This window comes from Wyeomyia smithii, chromosome 2 (genome assembly GCF_029784165.1).
Source record: "Wyeomyia smithii strain HCP4-BCI-WySm-NY-G18 chromosome 2, ASM2978416v1, whole genome shotgun sequence".
NCBI lineage: Eukaryota > Metazoa > Arthropoda > Insecta > Diptera > Culicidae > Wyeomyia > Wyeomyia smithii.
In genome coordinates, this window is record NC_073695.1 from 248,423,839 (window position 1) to 248,448,204 (window position 24,366).

General features: G+C 36.4%; 1 protein-coding gene across 1 annotated transcript in view; it reads left to right on the forward strand.

Annotated features, from left to right (window-relative positions):
• The window catches only part of LOC129720923 (protein O-mannosyl-transferase Tmtc3), a 555,673-nt gene that overhangs the window by 455,672 nt on the left and 75,635 nt on the right, over window positions 1-24,366 (forward strand). The window contains exon 7 of the mRNA XM_055672830.1: window positions 22,506-22,687. Within this exon, the coding sequence (XP_055528805.1) occupies window positions 22,506-22,687 (182 nt within the window). The remainder of the gene's footprint in view (window positions 1-22,505; window positions 22,688-24,366) is intronic.

Here is a 24,366-nt window from a genome sequence, read left to right on the forward strand (position 1 = left end):
GAAGTAGTCCGTTACCCTATTTGATTTTTTTTTTGTCCTTCCGCAACTGTCGTAATGCATCTTGAAACAATTGTACTCGGCTGGTTGTGCTCGTGAGAAGGGGACTACACGAGTAAAAGAATAGGCGCGCGTGTGTGCATATGATCTCGGGAGCGAATGCGAGCCAGGAAAACAGCGAGAAAGAACGGGAAATAGCTTGAATGGAGAATGCTCCAGTGTGTGATATCGGCAGCTACGAGAACGTCACTTGAGGTGTTGCGTGCTGTTTATGAGTGAGACTAACAACACTGGCTTCAGCTGTATGTGACCTCTCATAAATAGCTTAAAGCATGAGGCTGTTATAGTAAAAAGAGAGCCTAGTCGTCAGTACCACACCGCAGTACTTTCCCGAAGCCAGACTCCTTGACCAACGCTTATGAAAGAAACTGATATTTTGGAAACATGTCCAAAACGCTCGCATTCAGATTTTCATGATAAACTTTTCACAGGGTCGAAATTCATTCTTTGTTCAGGAAAATCAGGTCTTATCAGATAAAACTAGAAAACAATCATGGAAGATTTTAGTTAACCGAGAAGCGATTCTCTTTTATACGGCTTTTCAGTGCTAAAACGGATTTTTTTTTTATCATATAAGACTAAGGCTCTTCTGTTTGCTTTCAAATACTCTTTTACTGAGACTCCAGAGTTGAGTTCATTTACGTTGCAATTTTTGTACCGAAATGTTCCGTTTTTTATCAAAACTTTGAGCTTGAGTTCATTATGAAAAGAAACGTATAGTTTTGATTCTGATTACCTACTATACGTAATTTATCAACGACGACGTGGGTGGCGTAAATTCTATTTGTTCACAACTGAGAATACATTCGATCGATTACTGCTTCTCAACTTACGCATAATTCAACATGCACTGAGTACTTTGAAATAAGTCTTTGTTCTGTTCGAGGTGATCAGTTTTGGTGCAATATATTTCTATATAGAGTTTCACTTCTCACACGGTGGTAAAAGCAAAACAATTCACGCGGCATCGCGTGAATAGTTGAAAGAAAATAACAGAAAATATTACTACCGAAAGACTGTGCTTTGATGCATATTTATCAGAGTTGCCATCCACATTATACTAATCACAGATTAAACTTCTTCGGAAATGTATGCACATAAAATTTACATAAAATAGTGTAAGAAAAATCAGCGGCAGCACTAAGGGTGTGCGAAACTGGCTTTTCTGGTGTCGAAACGAAACGAAACGAAATTAACCCTTAATTTCGGTTTCGCCAAATTAGTCGAAACGAAATCAAGGTGGATTTCGAGTTCTCGAGACGAAACGAAATTGGTCTCCAAATTTCGCGAAATTTCGCGAAATTTCGAAAAATATAAAAATTTTTTTTTTTAAAACATAGCAATCCAATGATTTGAATCACAAGATGCTTACCTGGTGACGAAGAGTAACGTAGGTATCAGATATCGAAAAACCGACAATGCACAATGGTCGGAAAATTGAAATTTCCGGCCAAAATTCATTTTTTTGTGCCAAATTGTTGGTTTTCCATTGCAGATGATTATAACATATAAAAAAAAGTTTTGTACTGACATGGGGCAGTTTATAAACCACGTAAAATAAGGCAATTGTCTTGGTTTTCAAATAAACGTAAATAACTCGTTAGTGGAACGAGATAAACGATTACTGTTTTCAGCAAAGATGCACATAATAGTAAAACGCTTCTTATGGCTTTGAGAGTTAGTTCGCGATTTGTCCGCAGAGATTGCGCACGAATTTAACTTTTGATAGGAGCATTCAAGAGATATGGTTTCTTCAGTAAAGTTGTAAAGCAATTCAATTCAAACAAAACTACTGAAGACGAAACGATTTAGCAAATCTCGATTGTAGAGCCAGCAAATGTTGATACAATTCTCTATGGTCTTGTTTGTTAAAAACTGTTTTAAAACGGTGCTTGATCAATTAAATGCAATCATTTATAACATTTTCTGTTCTAGGTTGTATGAACAAACTCACTAAATCGATCTTATGAACTTCCTCGTTAGACATAGCTCGCTTCTTCGTAAAACAATTGAATAAAACTTCAGAACTATAAAGCACACATAAAACCTTGTTTCCTCCACATACACAAGCAATCAGACCGACTCAAAGGAATGAACTAGAATCAGTCAGCCATAAAAGACATATGAGCCGCATGATTCAAGAGTATGATAATATTTGTGAGATTGCGGGTTTATGCGTGGGAGTAGTTGTGAGATTGACGGTTAACTCAATGCAATTTCGTGTATGAAACACCTGACTGCAGTGTTGTAAAGTTCGACCATGAGAACCTCCATTTGTTTATGCTGTATGCCGACATATCCGGTACACAGCTTCTACTTCGGCTGTAAGGCCGTTTACATACTGGCGCGTCCTGCGTTGCGGAGACGGTTCGCCTTGCCGTGGGTTACTGTACAGCTCTGCTTAGCGCTGTACATTAACTCACGGCAAGGCGAACCGTCTCCGCAACGCAGGACGCGCCAGTATGTAAACGGCCTAACTGGCGAGTAAATGCCCAAATGCAAGCTCGAACCATTTGTTTAACTCTGGCAGTTATATTTGTGTATGGTGAGAGAAGTTTGCGTGTGGTGTTTCATGGCCGTGTTTTCATAAAACAAACACTGGGAATCATTTTTGGGATAATAATTCATTTTTATATTCGGTTAAGTAAGGTTAAGGTTAAGGTTAAGTTCACATGAATAATCGCTAAGTCTCTTAAGCAGGTATTAGACGACGCAAATATTTGCTATTTTCGGAACGATTTTATTTGCAAATAAAATCTGTATTGAAAAATAGCAAATATTTGCTTCGTCTAATACCTGTTTCAGCGATGTTGTAATGGGTAAACAAAATAAATTTCAGAAAAAAACTTTGGGTTGGTAAAAAAACATCGATACACGCGAAAACCAATTTATTGCTAATATTAACCATTTTTTTTCTAACAAAATGAAAAAAATATTTTTGTACTTAAGTGTGTACAACTGAATAATCAAACTAAGTTTTTCAGTATATTTTTGAACCTAATTGCTATGACATACGTTGATAAGTCTTCATAAAACTCCAAAAAATTACATAGAAAATTAAAAATTTTAAATTACCTTTTTCTACAAAAACCCAAATTTTACTCAAACTTTTAACATATGTTTTAAACAACGTATATTCTAATGAACCAATTAATCTAATAATTTCATGTGTGTTTTGTACCAAATTGCTCTAATATACGAAAAACTTTGTTAATAAATCACCCAAAAATTCAAAAATTGCAAAAATATGGAAAATTTTTAATCATCTTTTTCTACCAAAACGCAAATTTTCCGCAAGTTTTTAACACATATTCTTAAAGGGCACAAGTAGGGCTCTCAGACACACTATCAGGTGCTGTGCTTACACGTGCTTACATTTAATGTTTTTGATGGTCAAAATTAGGAAAATTACGCATATTTTCAATGTGGCTTGCGACTGACTCTGTAGGGTTGAAATCCATTACCCATTTTGTTTTAGGGAATTAATTTAATAAGCTTTCAATCATATGTGAACATATCATGATAGCTTTAGTAGGTTTTTATATATTCCAAAATATTCAGAAAAACTATTTTTCTCCGTTTCTGAAATAGGTAACTTTGAAGGCATTTTTCAACATGAACCGTTTTTTGTATCAAGATTTCATTCAAAAATTATGAAAGTATAGATAAAATACTACAAAATCATGTGCTCAAAACATCCTGAATAGGAAATTCGCATTTTGGTAATTTTGGCCACTCTTTTATATAGGGACCGTCTTATGTGCAATGACGGGAATATCAAAAATGGAAAACTATAATCTTGAAGGTTATACCTATTCATTTATATTAATTATATTGCAGGTAAAAAAAGCGCGATAGATACAAATGATTTAAAGTACACACTTGAAATATCTTTGTAAATAATGATTTAATAAACTTCTGAACTGATTCTTTTGGTTTGAATGAAACTATGTTTAAAATAGTAATCCTTCTTTCATAGCACTTTCATTATTCAAAATCCAAGTTTTGTCTTAGAGCTCAAACTGGAAAACATGAGAGATGGTAGGTAGATTGTCAACCATTCCTGTGAGTTTTGGTGTCCCTAGCAAAGATAACTTTTTCAAAGACTTGACTGCGTTTTTCCCTAAGCAACCATGTATGTCACAAAATATCAAAAAATTGGTCGCAGTGACGATCAAAGGATTAAGAATAAACTTTTGAAAATGATTTTGAAGCGTCCTCCCTGGTTTAGCACGAACGAGCTACATAAGCTCACTAATGTAGAAACATTAGAAAATATGTCAAGCGAAATTATCAACAAATTCCGACAAAAATCGTTGCAATCCTCAATTGCAACGATTAGCTCACTTTATAGTCATTAAGATAGTTTTAAGTTTATTTCAAGTTTTGTTTTATTCCTTTTTTTTCTCCTTGACAAGTAGGTTTGATAATTTTCCTACAATTACATTAACTTAACTGCGAAAGCTAATAACATTCAATAATATAAAAAAGAGTACAGATACATATATATAATAGTGTTGAAATGTCACCATTTGTGGCAGAACACACAATAATAATTCTGAATAGATATTAGTACATAAATAAATCATAACAAACATTCCCCCCCCCCTATTAAAAAAAAAAAATGGTCGCAGTGACGAAAATACCCAACACGGAGAAAAAAGGACAACCATTTTGAGCTTTAGGGAAACTTTTTTTCGCTTTTGTCGACCAGTGTTATTGAATTTTTTTGAAGCCGTTTAGTCAGATTAGACCAAGTGACATCTTCATCAATTCGAGGAAAACAAACTTTAAGTTAACTATTCTGTAAACTTTGAAGTTGTCAATATTTTTGCGCAGTTTTTTAAATGAGTTAAAGTTGATTTTTAACTGAGCAGTTCGACAAAAAATGTCCAGTTTCAATATTTTTTGTCATTTTTGGTTTGGCCCAAACTTTGCATAGATGTTTCTATAGGCTGAGAAGCTATTTAAAATGCTATTTTGGGAGGATTATTGTGATTACAAATATTTTCAGAGCCAAAAGTGTTTTGATCAGTTTGACGTCTTCGGCAAAGTTTTCGATAGTAATTTTATCTCTCCGATAAAAAGAACACTAAAAAATTCATTTATTTTAAATGTAAGAGAAATATTAAAACTAATATGAAAAAGCTTATTCTTCAAAAATCTATTTTATTTTGTATAAAAATTACAGGAAAAATACCGCAGCGATGAAGATATAAAGAAAAAAAGTTATATTTTTGCAAAACAATTTTTTTTTTCACAGCGTGTTTATTTTTGGAAGGACAATATTTTTATCTACAACTTTGCCAGAGACACTATGCCAATCAAACAAACTGTTTTGGTTGTAAAAATATTTCAATTATACACAGAGTGCTCTATTGGAGATTAGAAATATTTTTTCAGCTAAATCGATTTGTTTGACTGGCATAACTAGTGTTTCTGGTAAAGTTGTAGAAAATAATTTTGTCCTAAAAAAATGACCTGTTAGTTTCAGCGATACCAAAAATAATAAAATGCTTTTGGGGCCATTCCTAAACTACGTGGTGATATTTTGATCCCTTTTATTCCCACTACCCCCCCCCCCCCCCCCCCCCGTGGTCGTTTGGAAAGCCCCCTCCCCCAGTCCCCCTCCAACTTTAACCAGGTGGTCTTTTTACTTGCCAAGTGCCCTAACGAAAAATAGTCTGATTATACATGTTTGGTAAAAACTTTGAAAAAGCAATTCTAATCAGACTGTTCCTGTTCGCAATACGGATAATTTTTTTTATAATTTTTTGCCTAAAATGTATGACGAACGGGCCTTTCAAAAATGCACTATTTTATTACCGTAACTGAATAATTAAATATTCTTCAAATCTCGTTGTTTTTATTTTTATTGTATTTTAATACTAATTGTGGATAGGCCTGTTATCCTAAATTTTCCAGAACAAATAAAGATAAATAAAGTAAAAGGAAACGCCATGTCTAAGTAAAAACAATCAGAAACTTCGAAGAGCAAAATGTTACTCATTCTGATTTTCATAAAAGAATTGATTTATGATCTCATTCTACAAATATATGTACAATAAAGTATGAAAAATTTATAAAAAAATAAAGGTCAAAGAAAACTGATTATTAATAATTGCGCAAATTGTAAATAGAATTTTCGGTAATATCATTTTCTCAAAAACAAAAATAAAAAAAAGATAATGGTTGTTTAATTTTTAATAATATTTCACTGTCTTTAACAAATAGGGTATCGAACGTCTTCGTCAGTGGTTTTCTTCGGCCCCCTTTTAAATAAGATCGCTGCAGAAAAACTGCCGAAGAAAACCACTGACGAAGACGTTCGATACCCTATAATGATTTCCTTACCTGAAAGTAATTAATATACGCTATTCTGTTGAGTATATTCAGAATCATTTTCAATACAATTTGTTGTTGAGTATAAAAATAAATAAAATTTGTTTGAACAGTTTGATCATCTACGATAAATTGTACAATGGCTTTTGAATGTCGAACAAAATATAAACATCTTTCTTTCTTCCTTCTGTTCACGAGCATCCAGGTCATATATATTGTTTTTAAGACCAAGGCGTTGATTTTTTTGCCGATCGTTGAGTATTAAAATATATACTTCCAGGAAAATGTCACAAATCCTGACGCATTGCAAAATAGAATTATTATTCTGTAGAAGTAAATGCCATAATTGCTGACAAATCGCAAACTTTCCGTGACATTTATGAATTATCAAGTCGTGTCAAATAAATTTATTAATCAAAAAAAAAAAAAAATGCGAAAGCTATATTCTTGGTGGCAATAATAAATTATAAGTCAGAAAAAAGACCACGTGGTCTTTTCGTCTTCTATATCTGACTTTCATTAGTAAACCAAATATCTGTTGAGATTTATTCAATTAAATTTATAGTCGCAACGAGCACAACCCAGAAAATAATGTAATAATGCGCATCGGAAATTTGGTCCGAAATTTCGCGAAATTTCGTACTCGTCGAAATTAGAAGTTTAATTTCGCGAAATTTTAGGCGGAGTTTAGCGAAATTCAACGAAACTTTCCGGTAATCTCGCGAAACCGAAATTTCGCGAAATTTCGGAAAATTTCGAGTTTTGCGAAATTATACGAAATCATTCGAAATCTCGCACAGCCTTAGGCAGCACTGTGCCTAATCCTCTGGTCTGTGAGCTTGAATCCAGCTACGCATTCTGCTGTACCATTCACAACCAAATGGATAAATAAACAAAAATTGCCCTTCTGCTAGAGAGCTCCTGCTGGCAGCAGCAGCAGCTACAGCGCTTACATATGGTTCACCATTACTAGCTCCTCCAACAAGGATCACAAATGCGTGGGAAATACTTTTCGATTATTCAGGTGAAACAAGTCAAATATTGGCTTCCGATTGGCACGTGAATATGCTGCATTGATGAGTGCTCCGACGTCGACGTTGACGGAGAAAAGGTTCATCTGAAAGGTAGAGCAGCAAAATCAACCCCCCCCAGTATGAATACTCGAAGAGTAGTTCGACCTTATCTCGGATAATTCATCGAACCGGATTGCACGTCAGGGAAACGAGCGAGAATGTTCGTGTTCGCTTAAATGTAAACATTCCTGACTGCTTGTCGAGCAATGCTCTACCAATACCTGCAATTGGAGTGAGGCTGTGCCCGGGGAAGGGCGCAAATAGAAATTTGCTCACTTACCATCGGAGTGCGTATGGAAAATCAAACAAACCAAATGAGTGCTATAGTTTTCGTTTGGGAAAATAAATCAATGACAAAGCCCACAGCAACAGCTGCTGCTGCTGCTGTGAACATTTTGCTGTATTTGAACATATGGCAATCAGTTAGCCACAGGCAACAGGTTTTGTTTTTATTCAATTGAGAAATTGGTGCGGAAATTTAGAAGCTTGTGGCAGTCCATTTGGAATAGTTACTGGCTGGCACTATGGAATGGAAATTCAACACATTTGAATGCGATAATAGGCTGCGGAAGTGCTTTTCGTAAAAGGCCGTCGGATAGTTTTTTGGGGTTTGCTTTCCAAATTCTGTCAGTTCTCGCACGAAGGCACAAGGTTGGTTCATAAATTTCTAGGTTATGCTTTAGGAACAAAAAAGTCATATGACCTTTTCGTTTTACATTTTCCGCATAATTTTCTACTGTGGACTGTGGTATACCAATTTTCTAAATTGTCGAAAATCATTGATTTTTTAAGTTTATATTGCTTATCATTTTCAAATAATTCCAGAACTTGAACGTTTATAAATACTTATCTGAATTTTATTAACATCGCCCACTTCGAAAATTCACTTCTCTTATAACTCGGAGAGTAAGCATCCTAGAATTATAATTTCGTGACTCAAAATCGATTAATTTACCGTGAATCTTGAGAAAACCCTCTAGTCGTCACAGAAGTAACAGTCTTCAACTTATAATAAATCGGGATTCCAAAGATGATATTTACTCCAGTGAGCCACTTGAACGACAAACTTCTATACTTGGCATCACAAATCGTTATAATAGAATAAGCATAAGGACTTTTCTGCTTCCCTACTGTTTCACAGTCGGATTCTCCCCATTTTTTCTGTATCAGTGAACAGAAAGTTAGAGCCACATCCGGCATACCGTAATGATCTGGAATCCCTTACAGATGCCCTGAATTTACCTGGCTCAGTTGTCATGTGGAGTAAATGCTATCTCAGACAATTTGAGAAGTGCGTTCTATACTACTTGACCGTTCGAAAAAATGCAGAAAATGTATATCGATTTGTTCTTTTGAAGAACCTGTTCTTTCGTTCTTCTATTGTACTGCTGACCAGTTTTCTACAGCAACATATATTTTCAGAGTTCAGAGAGATGTGTTTATTTTAGTTTGCTATATGAGATCAAAGATGGAATTGTTCCATTATTCGCAAATGCGTGGATAACTACAAATCACAAAATGTCATCCAGAGTGGAGGGATACGGAATCAAACATTGTCAATTTTGTCATCCATGAGAATTGGGAAACTATGCTTTGAGACTTTCGAGAATGCCAAAAATGCAATCTAAAATCATGTTCACAAACCAGATTTCGGAAACAAAAATGCAGAGTAAAATATAACTTGCAATCAGTAGCTTATCGAAAGAATCCAAGATCAAAATATTTTTGATCCACAATATCTAAAAACAGGAACCTATAAAAACCACATCAGTAAATAATCTCAAAACTAATACGCATTGTATGAACATAAATCTGTAGGCCAGAAACATACCAGACAGCAAACCCGAAATCATTCATCGACTCCCGAAATCTAAGAAGCTACGGTGTGAACGTATAGTAAGAATCCAGAATCCCCAATTTGACCATGAATTGCACGTGGAATGTGTTCGTCGTTTCGTTGATCCGAATCGATTTTCTTTTTTTTTTCCTGGGGTGCTTCTATTTGCGTGTTTTTCTGCTGGAAGAATCTGGCCCGGGGGAATGGGGGACCACCAGCATAAGATTACGTTTTCATTTCTTTTCGGCCTACTTTCGCCACTTAAGCTCATTTGTCCTTTGGTTGAATGGATATTTGCAGCCTGTAGCAGAGGGCTCATGCTGTTGTGTACGCGAGGAGATTTGTTCTCTTGCCGATAGGGATAAACGCCATTATTTAGGGGATGATCCGCTTAGAATGGTGGGAACCACTTCGTCATTTCCCGTTGCGGAAGGTTGGATATACATTGCGGTAGCGTTAATTAAGTTTTGAGGAACTATTCGGAGCTTTACCTTTGTATGGTAATGAAAATTCAATGTGATGCGTATGATCTTTGAAGTTTCACTTCACGTATTCGTAAAAAAACTGTTAAAAAATTTAATTCCTTTCTCCCGTACAATATTGATGACACGTTGCAATTTATCTCGCTCGTACAATCCCTTGTTGGCAATCATGTCGCGAAATCCTCGAAGCAATGCTGTCAATGCATGCCAAGTGATACTGGCCGTGGAAGCGATGGCCTTGCGCGCGCGGCGTCCTTTCAGCAATCGAATATTTAATTTACGAAATTGACTGCACATTGTGCGACCACCGACCGAACAACCGACCACACCTCAAGGCGTTGGCATTTTTCCAAACTCATTCGGATAATGCATGGTGGGCTTCCCGGATGCTCTTTTATAGTTGCTGGCATTGTTGTAATCGGACTTTTTTTATCAGTTTCAATTAAATGCTTACTCGCTTGCATTGGCGCACATTTTGCGTAGCGCATCATTTCCAACAAGGAATATTCGATTTTCACTTGCCAGTCGTACTTTATGTTTCGCATTTTATTTTACTATAGTTTCAATCGTTTCAGCATTTTTTACGATACGTTCGATAAATTTTTATCTTTTTTTCTCTTTTGTTCCATAGTTTTATTGCTTACATTATCATATTTAAAATCTTCTAAAATTACCGGACGAAACAGAAAAAACACAATCGCCCCGCAAGGAAACATTCATCCGAATGACGCAGCAAACACCAGACCACAATCCGCCAAAATAAGCACCGAAAATTGTTCTCGTCTTCCCGCCCACCGGAAGGGAGAAAACATCCCCGGCTCACATTCCGGCTCAGACATCAATCAAAATACAAATCCTGCAAGCTGGGGAATTTATTGAAACCCATCACCGGTGCCGTCATCATCGACTCGATTGGCCATAATCAGCACCTTAATAATCATACAAATATCGACCATTTCCTCAACTCGGGCCGGATATATCCTGTGAAGATCGGTCGCAGAGGCGGAAGGGTACCGGTGCGCTCTCACACGCACACACATACACGCACACACAGGCATACAAATCATGTGAAAAGGGTTCGTTTTCAACGAAATTTTAACCGTTCGGGACGGCACAGGATGAATTTTGTTCCCCTTCAATAACTTCAATAGCAGACAATCAGCACCCGGAGGCGGGTGTGGGTTTATTTTGCATATTTCTAAACGTGAGTTTGCTGGAACGGCGGCGGCATTGCGGTCCAGTCCGCGTGTTTTGTGCTATTCGATCGTATTCATGCCGTTCGTATCTGCATTATGAAAATTGTACATGAAAAGGTTATGTGGGTAGAATGAAACTACCAGTTGAAACATGTGTGCTGATTTTTAATGCTTGTGACTCAATAACGCAGCTGGTTTCAGGATGAGTTTGATTCGCGCAGGAAATAAGAAACATTGAAACGGAATCGTTGTTTTTATAAAGTTTAAAAACAAACTAATCCCCATCAACACATGATTCTGTGCGCTATTTTTTTTTTTCTTGAATCTCAAACCATTACTTTTTTCGCTTGTCTGCCATTTTAATTTTAAAATTTTCGGAATATCTTTTTTGCGTTTTCACTAGATGAAATTTTGTAAAATTCGAGGCTTACCTAAATTTTGCGTGAAGGATTAAGGAAATATACATACACTACATGCCATGCTTGAATGTACTTGGGACTCATAAATCACCGTTATTGCTTATCGGAAGACCAATAGAAACTAGATCCTTGAAAAATATACTTACCGATTCCGTTGCATTATCGAAACTAATGCTTGGTTGAATTGGGAACTTTTCAGCTGCCCACGTGGAATGTGGATAGCCTTTAGCACAATCAAAAAATTTTGTGGTTCAAACCAATCTCCTTATCGATGAAGATGAAATTCCTCTGGACACACTGCACTGTTAAGTTTTCTGGAATCCGAACATTGATAATTATACCAGAACTGGGGGAAAAACAAAATATCCATAGACAATTTTCCTACAGTCAATGGATGATCAGGAAGTTTTGATGGAAGTGATGCCAATAATGGAGAGGATAATAAATGAATCGATGGAGGTAGAAACTGCAAGTATTAATGTTTCAATCGCTGACCTGTCAAAATCCACCGAACAAAACCACGACAAAAAATTTCAATTTAAAACATAAACGATAGCATTGTATGGGCTAATCAAAACGATTTTGATTTAGTTTGCATTGCCAGCCATAAGTTTCGAATAGTTTCACTGAGTGTTGTAACACCCAGTATAAATATTGCAGCACTCCCCAAAAATCTTGTACTTCCGACGATTTGGGAAGTTACGGTCTTCAGCCAATTTGTTCATTAGGTCAAGGGCTTCTGGTTGATGGACAATCCGCTGCGTCTCGTTAGTATGAACGCAGTTCTTCATATTTTGATCTTAACTTATCTCGCGATTCTTACTCTCTATAAAACTGTAGTCTTCAGCAAAGTTTTTCAGAAGCCTTGGGCTTCTGAATGGAGTAAGTTTGAATATGGAATTACACCACTATGTGATGCTAGTGTGCAGGCATTGCTTTATATTTTGACTTTGGTTTACGTATACTACGATTCCACCCTCCTAAAAAGCAGTGGTCTTCAGCAAAGTTTTTCACATGACCTTCTGAACGTGCTTTCTGAAGACCGCAGCTTTAAAAATTGTTAGACCCACAAAAGGAATTTTCAAATTTGAAACACTCATGACTATATGCACAGTAGCGACACGTACCCGCTCAATTCAATTGTATAACAACTAGAAACCCTTATCCTCCTGAACAGCTTTGCTGAAATATTCAATTTTTCAACTGTTTGGATTCACAAGAAAAGTAAAGTTCAAAATTCTTAAAACTATAGGCACACCAGTGCCTTTAAAATTTCCGGAACAACTTTTCCGAAGACCACAACAGTCTAGGTTGGCGGATTCACGAGATAGAGTTAAATTAATCTGTCCACTTTAGATGATACTAATCTTTTCGAGGTGCTGCAATATTCAAACGGCGTGTTGTGACACTCGATGAAGCGATACACATAAGCACTGATGATGACTGTATGTCGCAGTCGAAATACGTATTTGTACGGACTAGTAATATTTTCATTTATTACCTCTCAAATTTCTAGTAGAGTTTAATGGAAACATATAATTCCTTTTTCTGATCTCTTATATCATTCTACTAAGACAGCTCAGCTTAGCAAAGATTTTTCAAATTTGACATAAAATATCGTTTAAATCGATAATGCAGAAAAAAACTTGCATTAAAAAATATGTTTCGAATGTAACACCTTCTAAATATATCACGGGAAAAATGTTTTGAACGTGATATAATCGACAAGTCACTGTACATCTTTTTTAGTTTTGACCAATATCTAAGTTGTGGTTTAAAAAATGTTTATTGGATTAAATTATTAATTTGGCTTAAATCATAAATGAAGCATTTTTTAGAACAAAAACAAGGAGTTTTTCATATTTTTTTATTATAAAATAAAATTACGAAATTTTAGTTCAGAGGAAAAAATATTTCACAAACAGACAAGAATGAACCAGTATTCACATAAATTTAAGACTGAATCATAAAACGAAACTGAAACTTAATTGAAAAAAAAAATATTTATTTTTATTTCAACGCTGTATTGCGCATTCTAATCATTTAGCATTATTTATTATTTGGCACGCCTTTTGATGATACTTTCACTGTCACTGGACTTGTTTGTTGCTAAATTAAGCAAATACGCTGTCGAAAAGTCAATAACATTAACAAAACGGCTTGAACTTTTTTTCTTCCCCTTCCAATTTTCAACATTTTTAAAGGGGGGGGGTGACATAAAATGAAAATGAAATTTGTATCGGCCTTAGTGCATAATTTTATTAAAAATAACTCTTCAATAACTAAATAAATATAATAGATAAGAATACACCATAATAGATCTAAATACTGGTCGCAGTGGTAATATGTCCCCGACAGGAAAAAATAGATAAGAATAAGCATCCTTCGGTAAACTTGTTTTCGAAAAAATTGTTTTTTTAAACGTACTGCAGCTTTATTCAGCAAAGTGGACTTTTATATGCAAAAAAGCGAAAGATATAATTCGTTTCTCACCTTTAGATGAATTATAGACCGTTCCGATAATTATAAATACACTTACGATCAACCGTCATTTCAAATAACGTGCTGTATTCAACCAAACGTTGGCTGCGTCCTGTTATTTACATCCAAAAGAAACAGATGCTGTCATTTTTTCTAACATTTAGTGCGAAATTTTGAAAATGCGGGGCCTTTCTCCCGAGCAAAGAAAGCGAATTGTGCACAAATGGGGCACCGTGAGTGGTCTTTCTATAAGAAAATTAGCCAGAAGAGAAGGTATAAGTGTCGGAGCAGTTCAAACCGCATTACGAAAGTATTGTGAAGAGTGCACATTTACTGATGCCCCAAGACGTGGTAGAAAACCCGGGCCTGTTGATCCCACAATGGACAAAAAGGTTATGGAATACTACAAGCGGCATCCTTCAGTATCAGTACGAGATGTGGCGAGAAAGCTTGGAACCTCGGCGAGTAACGTTATGCGTGCCAAGGGAAGAATGGGTCTGCAGACCCGTCGAAAGCAGAAGCAGCCAAAACGAAATCCAAAACAAGCTGAATCTGTGAAACCGAGAGCTCGGAAGCTTTATGACAAACTTCTGACCAAAAAAATGGGGTGTGTTATCATGGATGACGAAACCTACATAAAACTGGACTATAAGACTCTGCCAGGACCGCAATTTTATACATCACCGAAGGGAAAGGATGTTCCTGGACCAGTAAAAGCCATTTACACCGAAAAATTCGGAAAGAAGGTAATGGTTTGGCAGGCCATTTGTAAATGTGGGAAAATATCTCGTCCATTCATTACGAATGACACAATGAATGGTAAAATTTACGTGAAAAAGTGTTTGCAGAAAAGGTTGTTACCCATGGTTAAGCAGCATAACAATTCTCCAATCTTTTGGCCCGATCTTGCTTCCTGCCATTTCTCTAAGGATGCACTAGGGTGGTATAAAACAAATAATGTCACATGTGTCCCAAAGGAGATCAATCCTCCAAACTGCCCTGAAATTCGCCCTATTGAAACTTTTTGGGCTTTGACCAAGGCAAAGCTGAGGAAATATGTCAAACCAGCGGACAATGTTGAAAAATTTAAAAAAGATTGGCTTAAAGTGGTAAAAATGGTCGGAGAACACACTGTGCAAAAGCTTGTGAGTAGTGTTAAGAGAAAAGTTAGAGAACTCGCGTATCCTACGAAAAATAATCCCAAATTGAATTGAAACTGGAAAGAGAATTAAAATCCTGTATTTTTTGTTTTATTCAAGAAAGAAAATGTATTTATAATTTTCGGAACAGTCTATATTCACAAAATTCTAACTACTATGAAATAAAGAATAATCAATAAAACAACTTTGCTAGAGACACAGTGGCTTCAAAATCAATATTTTTGAGTAAAACGTAATTAGTGTAAATTAGTGCATTATTTAAGTAAAAATCGTCAATTACCTAAGAAATATTGGAGATAAAAATAAACCTCCTTGGAAGTGTTTGTTTCATTATACTAAACAATATTGAAGATTATTGGAAAATTATATGAAACCACCATAAAAATTTCAATTGAAAAAATTGATTTTTAGGAGAGAAAACTTCACGAAAGTCCCTTTATATCGGCAAATAGGAGTATGATGTCTTCAACAGAGTTGTTTCTCTTAAAATGTGCTGAAACTTTGCCGACAAAAGTGGACTTTTATATTCTAAAAAGAGAAAAGTAAAATTCGTTTCTCACTGTTAAGCGGATTAATCACAAAATTGCAATTTTTATAGTAAGAAGAATAATTTGTGAAACAACTTTTCTGAAGACACGAAGGCTTTAAAATCATTTTTTGGGTCAAAATAATTTTGCGTTTTTGGGAACAGTGTGCGGCGGCTGAAGCGCACCGAGAGTTGAAATACGGAAGTACTACTCCAAGTGAAACAAAGACAGTAATTTCGATCTGACGACTGTCCGCGTGAAGACAGGCCAATGACCTCTGACCGCGCGTAATTTGGAGGAATTGTTGCATCCATCCATGGGGCGACCTTTTTTGCTCGTCACCTTCCATAACGTTACCTCTAAATATTGTTAGAAAAGAGGGCTTCACAAACAAATTTGCCCCGGGCCCCCCACCATCTAAATCCGGCCCTGCATCCGTGCCAAACGCAGGAACAGCTTGCTTAGGTATTAGCCCAAGTAACAAAACTGGTTTTATCAAAGTTTTATAGCGCTGTTTTGGCTGTTTCATACGCTACTAAACTTTGATAAAACCAATATTATTACCAGGAAGGACCCACTGTTTTTGTTGTATATAGTAATTTTGTCCTACAAAAGAAATTAAGAGGAAAATTGTTCTTTTTTGTCAAATTTTAATTTTTTCATTTTTTATTTTTCCTAGCTATCGTTATTTTGCTAACAGTGAGCAATTTGTATTATTTGTTTCTTGTTTCTCCATGATAAGACAACCTTTAATGTTGAGCTAATCTTTTGTGATTTTTACTAAAAAAAACTTGAAAAAAAACTATTTGTGATAATTATTTTTTTAGTTCAAAATTGTTGGAAAAAAAACTTTTTTTCGCGTCGTATTTTTTTTCTGAAAGACCGGTGACGTCACATCGATCAAACAAAAACTATTTCGTGATCGACAGCCGTGATCCAAAAAGCGATTAATAGTACAAAATGTTATATTCAGCTCATAAACTACAAGGTATACTGCCCTAGGGTTGTATGGAATATTGACGTAGGACTAAACACTGTGATTAGAGGAGTTTTTGTTACAAAAGTTACAGATCCCGCAAACAGAATCAATTCGTGTGCTCAGTGACTCACGTATTTTTATTCTCAGCCTTTCCTTAAAATCTATTTTTTTAAATATATTTACCAATCCTCGAAAGTATTTCGTTTACATTAGGCGATGTTGTGCCTGTAGTATTTTGTTGTGCAAACAGCATTTTTTTGACACGGCACAAGCATATCGTTGTTGTTGCTTCTTCACCAAGAATTTCTCGTAATGTGTCTGGAAAAAACTCTATTTCCTCAAAAACCAAATCCGTTATCATAATGAACGTTATCATAATGAACGTTATCATAATGAATAATTTTAACTTATTCGCAAAAATGTGCTATTCTTGTAGGGTGATTTATGGTAATCATATTCATGACACAAACTTTTAATCACCATCAGCAGCAGCAATGCAATTTTTCCTCGATTGCACACGTATAAAAATGTACGAATAGAAGTGCACCGCTGAAATGTACGAATAGAAGTGTACCGCTGCAATCATAGACGAAGAGAGACCTGCGGCTCTCTGCTACACATACATAGTACCCCAAGCAACCAAAAGTTCGAGTTTCACTTAACACACGAACTTAGAAGTTCACATAAAGTTCAGATTTGGTTCCGTGGAACTTTCTTACTGAACAACAGGACACATTACTCACAAACCGAACTTCATTCTAAATAAAGTACTGTCAAAACCTGAATGCAACTTAAAAGTTCATGAGAAGCTGCTTGTTTCCGTTTACCTTACAGTTCACAAAAAGTTCACACGTGAACTTCAAACCCTCGGAAATTAAAGTTCGGTTAGCATTTTATCCGTACTTTTAATCAGCACGAAAGTTCAGTAGAAGCTGCTTTCTACTCATCATTAGAACCTCAAAGTTCACAGGTGAACTGCACAAACCATCGGAAATTAAAATTCGGTTAGCATTTTATCCGTACTTCTAATCACCATGAAAGTTCAGGATAAGCTGCTTGTTCCTCTTCATTGGAACCTTGAAGTTCACATAAAGTTCATACGTGAACTTCTAAGCCACCGGAAATTAAAGTTCGGTTAGCATTTTATCCGTACTTTTAATCAGCACGAAAGTTCAGGAGAAGTCTATGTCGTACTTTATTTCCACTTTAATGGTCATGCTAAGTTCCGACTCGGCTTTGGCGAAAGTGAAGTTTGCTCCACGATTAGTGATGAAAAATGGGTTTTTCAAAACAATAAATAAAAGTGGTTTATTCTATTATCACCGAATTTTTTTTTTTCTAAATAAACGACAAAAGGAAAACAAAGCTATAATTCCAATAGGTAATATTAGGGTGTTTAAAGGATTTCTCTACCTAAACACTTTTTTTTGTTATCTTACAGGAAATCAATTATGAATTCAGATTAACAGAAAAAATAAACCGGATGTAAGCTGTGAATTTCCGTTAGACACTTGTTTGCGCGTGATGTTTTATTCCTTAGCATTTTGTCAAAATATTGGGTGTTTTTTACGTTCGGCCACAGCATGATGTTGCCGGTTCTGGAGGTCCGAATCCATTTCTCGGACACCACCGAGAGTTTTCTATGTCACCAACGACTCGTTTCGACTACGGCAAACAGCATATCTATTAATCTAAAAAGTTTCAATCGATTTTGATCATTTATCATATTTTGTATATACTGCTTACCAGAATAAATGTTTAACAAACGTTTAAAAGGAAAATATTGCGTACACAACCTTTTTCAATTACATAACCAACAAACTGCAGTCAAATCAAAACAAACTAGAGAACTGTCAGACTTAAGTTCAGATTGCGTTCCGCGTGTACTTTTTCTGAACTTGAAAGTTTAGTAAAAGTTCCGCGTCAGCCTTTTCTTAACTTCCTAGTTCGCATGAGGTTCCGCCTGTACTTTATCTGAACTTTCAAGCTGAAAGAGAGACCCGGTAAGTTCCTGGCCATGAACGTGTAGGTAACGAAGAGAAATCAGCACATCGAGTAAAATCGATGCCGCGCATATAGCGGGAACGGAGCAGTGGTATGAATCTAGACTTCAAAGAGGGAGGTCTCGAGTTCGAAGCTTGGTGTAGTAAGTTGCGAAAAAAATATGAAATTTAAAATAAATGGAGCCAGGTAATTATTCTTCTGATCTAGATTTCTTCAGTAAATGATTATCATGGGATTATACCAACACGAATAATGAGTGGAAGGGAATTGAAAAATTACAAATTGATTTTTATTTTAAGTTTTTTGAAGTTTTCTTTTCAAGCTGAATGGCGCGCTGTTCAGCGACTTATCCGAACTTGATGTGAACTTTCTAGTTCGGTTTAGAAGCTGCTTTGCATGCTACTCGTAGTTTATTCAACAAATGCGAACTTGAAAGTACGGTTAATTACTCGAAAATTGAGCTGAATAGAATTCTATTCATGATCGTTTGATTAGCTGATTAGTCTATGAATTCTACTTTTATCCGAACTTTTGGTTACTTGGGACGGTACTGTTGCTTTTATCGTGTTGCATGTTTTCTTTCAAGACATCAGTTTTTACGTTCTAACAACAGATTTAGAAATTGTTCAAGGAAAAAGTGTTGTTTCAAACCTTTCAAAAAGTCTTTACCTTCAAGACATCAAATCAGTCGAAGTTCATGGAAGCAAACATAAATTGACCTATTGGAACGGGGGGACTCTGTCAATTTTTGTTTTGATATTGATAAAGGGAATATTAGAGGGAATGGTTGGTGTCCATTCATGTTGTTTGTGCTAGGAATGCTCGCGTGTGATTGGTTCTTGTTCGCCTAAATTTGTTCTTGAAACTTTTTATCAAAATTCAGCGCTGAGCAATGACATAATAGTAATAAATAGCGTAATACAAAATTGTCCAACGTTTTATCTATCCAATTGTTATCCTTAATGTGGTTATGCTGTTATTATCGTTTGAAATCTGACGAAACATTTGCCAGTTTCATTTCCTTTTTTACAGAATTCCAGTATAGAGAACAAAGTCAAAAAAAAATATTTTTTTGGCATGTCGTTTCCGATTTCGCTGAAACTTTTCACAGTTGTTTCTTTTGATTTAATAGTTAAGGTCATTTTATGATATCAGTTCTTCATGTAGACTCGTGACTGCTGCTTCAAAAGGGCCTATTCAAAATGGTGACTGATAGATCAATATTTCTTTAACAGAAAAACGGCTAATTTGAATGAAGTGGTGTCTTCAGAAAAGTTGTAGGTTGAAGATGACAATATGTTCTACTATCTGTCAAAGTTTGGTGATGTTAAAATGAAAAACAAAAAAGCTATCAACGTTCGAGTATTTTGACATTTTCACTCTGAACTTTTTTTTGGGTGTTTTTTTTCTAGCTACACATAACAATGTTGAACATTTATCACTAAGAGCATGATACCAATCCAACGCACTGTTTTTGTACCATAATCGAACATTTTTATACTGGCCCTGTTGAAATGGAATATTCGTTACTCACTGGCGTGTTATTAGAAAGTTGTAAAAATAAAACGAACGCACACGGTAACCAAGTTATACGTATTTTGCTAAAGACACCATTGCAATCAAACATGTCGTTTTCCTGATTTAGAAATTTTTACCTATAAGTCCCCATTTTGAATAGGCCCTTTTGAAGCAGCAGTCGCGAGTCTACATGAAGAACTGATATCATGAAATGACTTCTTTATCAAAAAGAAACAACTGTGAAAAGTTTCAGCGAAATCGGAAATGGTCGATCAGGATCAATGTGCGAAGTAGCATGGAATGACTCAAAAGCTACTGCAATTGAAGAGTTTCAAACGATTTTCCTGAATTTTAAATCTTCCAAAACGGCATATTTTTCCTTGAAAGGCCCAAAATCTGACTTTAATTTGGTGCTAAAAGATTTAAAACCGCTTAAATGGCTCAAATATTGCAAATTTTTTAAAGGTGAAGATTTTGGAAAAAGTCAGTTTTTAGGGCAACTCCATGATAGAACCCCCAATTATACTTATTACCCTAAGGGCCAAACGAAAAAAATACGGGTCTAAAATCTAATCATATAAAAATGCAGCTCTGTCTGTCTGTCTGATCCATATAAAGTTGGAAACTACTGAACCAATCGGTGTGAAATTTTGTATATAGAGGTTTTGAGGCCCGAGAAAGCTAACTAAGATAGTTCGAGACCCCTCCCCCTTCTGATAGGGAGAGGTTCCATACAAATGCAACACAAATTTCTGCACATCTCCAGAACTAACCGCGTAGATGGAACCAAATTTGGCAGATGAATGTTTTTAGGGGTATCAAATATTTCTATAATGGTTCGAAACCCCTCCTTCTTTTGGAAGAGAGGGGTTCCATACAAATGAAACACAAATTTCTGCACGTCTCGAGAAATAATCAAGTAAATGGAACCAAATTTGATATGTTGAGGTTTTTGAAAGCAAGAAAAATTTTTATGGTGGTTCGACACCAGAAGAGGCAGTCTAGAAGAGAGGGCTCATACAAATGAAACTCGAGTTTTTTCACAACTCAATAACTAATCAAGCAAATGGAACCAAATTTGGCATATGAAGGTTTTTGGGAGCAACAAATATTTTCATGGTGGTTCGACTCCCTCCCACCTCTGGATGGGAGGGCTCTTATACAAATCAAACACAAATTTCTATGGTGGTTTGACACTCCTCCGTACGCTGGAAGAGGAGGGAGGTCTCTCATACAAGTTAAACAGACATTTCAACCAGGTTTTCCGGTAAAACAGCCTAAAATGGTTGGGTCAGTGCACAAGAGCCAAAACTCGACTCCAGACGCCATTTTTAAATTTAAGTTGGAAACTTCTAGGTTTCTAATATGGGTGTTTCCGGAACCAGAATGATGCCCAGAGGTCAGAACTTGAGAGTAAAACCTGTGTTGAAAAATTTACTTTAAAGACAAAAAATGATAAAAAAAAACTTTCATTTTAAATATTTTTCAAACTTAAAATTTTTAGATGGACAATTTTCTTACCTTAAAATATTCTGAACAATTCAAAATAGGAACTATTAAGGAAAAAAAGTTTTTCTAATAAAAACTTTTTCATGTCATCATGTCAAAAAACAACAGTAACGTGAAGTCTATTGGGAAATCCGGCTTTCCAGTCTTAACGGGGGATCAAAATGTTTTTTGTCCGACGTTTCGACAGTTGGACTTGGCCTTCTTGAGTGGATCTACAAATTTATTTTTATTTTCAAGTTTATTTGGATCATTGCTGTTTCATTATTGCCAATTTTGTAATTTTTGTCTCATTTATTCTGTATGTTATTATTTTCGTTTTTTCCATTTGTTTCGGTTGGATATTATGTTGATCATTAAGTTTTTTAAATGTATCTTGAATAATTTTTTCTCAGCTCTTAGTAGTATCAATTATGAAGAAGATATGAGCAAGAATTTCCATTTTCTTGAATATATTTATTTTTTGTAGTTTATGGCGGAGATTGTGTTAGAAATTTACATTTAATTTATACATTCAACAGTTACATTCTTGATACGTTTAATATATTTGATACTTTTGTACTCATAGTTATATATGTTCCTTTCTCTTTCTTTAATAAGAAAAAGAAATACAAATTAACAAATGTAAAAGTTTTACGATTGTAAAAAAATACTTATTCAGCTCCGATGTTTTGCGCAAACGTATTTCACGCTAATCATACCCTCGTCTAATAAAGTGTTTCAACCAAAGGCTTACCAATAATGTATTCAACAAGGGTATCTCCTAACGGCACCAATCCTAAACAATAAAAACCTCAATCGAATAACCCGACCCAACATTGAGAGCGCAACCGCAAATACCAAGAATCCTTCGTCACTCAAACAGTTCCTTTCAACCCTTCTTTCTCACTCACTAACTGACCCTCTCTCTCTCTCTTCTTACAGATCAGCCTCGGCGACATCTATCACCTGGCCCGATCCGTGATGAGCGGAAAATCGCTGGCCCTGCCTAGCGGGTGGTGGCCACACGAGGCCACCCGGAGACTGGCTGTCCTGTGCGTAGCGACGGTGGCACTCCTTTTTGTTCGATTGCAAATTATGGGCTCCCAGCTGCCGGTATTCACCAGGTAAGTGCATCAATTATCGATCGTTTTTAGTTGAGCATTCGGATTGATTACCATCAAAATGTCTCCTTCCATTTTTCGTTCTGACGATGATTTAGTCTATAAATTATTTTCAATATTTTTCGACGAGGGTGCAACCCATTGCTGGTTCATCGACGCTGCTAAACTAATCCTTCATGTTAAGAAGGATCTACGTTCCGTACGATGACATCTTGCTGACAGCAAAAGCAAGGAGGGTAAAATTCTTCGGATGGGAAAACTGGGGTGGAAGAACGGAAAGTTATGCACGGTCGTGACTTACTGACTTTTGCTAATAAAGAAGAAGGTTTAAGCTTTAGGTAGGATGCGTAGAGACGATGATGATGATGGAACGGTTCGACAGCGTTCCATGCGATTTGAACCTGCTAGTCCGCCCTAGATGGAGCAAAATTTAATTGCCTTAAACGTCAATTAGATTGCGACCCACTTTTCGGCATTTCTAACGAAATGACGCAGGCACTTTGTTTTAACGAGGAGTTTCGCTTCTTAGTATTCGATTTCATTTCTTGATCCAAGTTCAGTTACTCGAAATAAAATCAAGCTAAATGTGATGCCGGTGGATTATATATCGATCTAAAAGCGAGCAAATAGCTATCTTGAATTCTACAAACATCCTGTTGTGGGTGGTACATTGGCATCCACGAAATAGGCTTCAACCACGTAGACACAACTTGGTACCGCGTGGTGCGTGCGGCTGTCAATCCACCGGCATACAAACAACTTACTGCACCTATTCAGAGCGATACGTGTTTACCTCCGTCTAATGGAAAACTACTTCAAATTTACAGTATTCGCACAGTCGATTTGTGATAAGTGGCCCTCGCAGGACTGGGAATGACTGTACGTTCGATTTTTTGCCATTCAAAATATCTAGTAACGAATGCAAAAGGTAATTTTTCCACCGAAAGCAGCTTAGGTAAATTCCAAACCATTTCCCCAGCGCTATTTGACTGCGATCCCTCTCGACAGGCGCTAAATGGTTTCGAATCCTTTTGGCGCATTGATAGGGAACTGTCCAACCGACCGGATGAGCCGTAAAATACAGCCCTTCTGTCTGACTGGTTTCAAAAACCGTAATCCCTGCATTGCGTAGTCACTGCCGCCGCCGTCGTCGTCGTCGTCAGCAATATCATCGTTCTGTCCCGCTCTGCACCGCTCTACTTCAGGAGCAGATTCGCTTGTACCAACAAAATTTTCCTGCTAGCATCGTCTCGATCCTTGTGGATGAACTGCATAAATCGAAACCGAAGATATGCGCAAATAGAGACCGCCCTGCAGGGTATGTCTCTGGTCCGGATTCGGTCGAAGTGCAGCCGCAGCAGCAGCAGCAGTCCATAAACAACAATGATATCAGTTGGATGCTCGGTACTCGCTGTTGATGTAGTTGTAGCTCTGCAAACCACATCTGGAAACGGTTCGTGTGTAATAACAAATTTAAGGTGCGCCCCCGCAACCCAAACCCAGCACCTCCTTCCTTCGCTCGTTGCGTTCACATGTCAGACGCTAGGTTGTTATGCAACTTTCTGCTTCTCCCAATCTTCGTGGCAGGCTGGCGTCGGGGATGGTGGTCACGGTAGCGTGTATCTGACAGCCAGCAAGCAGCAGAATTTAATTAGGATTATGGTCAATGGTCGAGTGTTGCC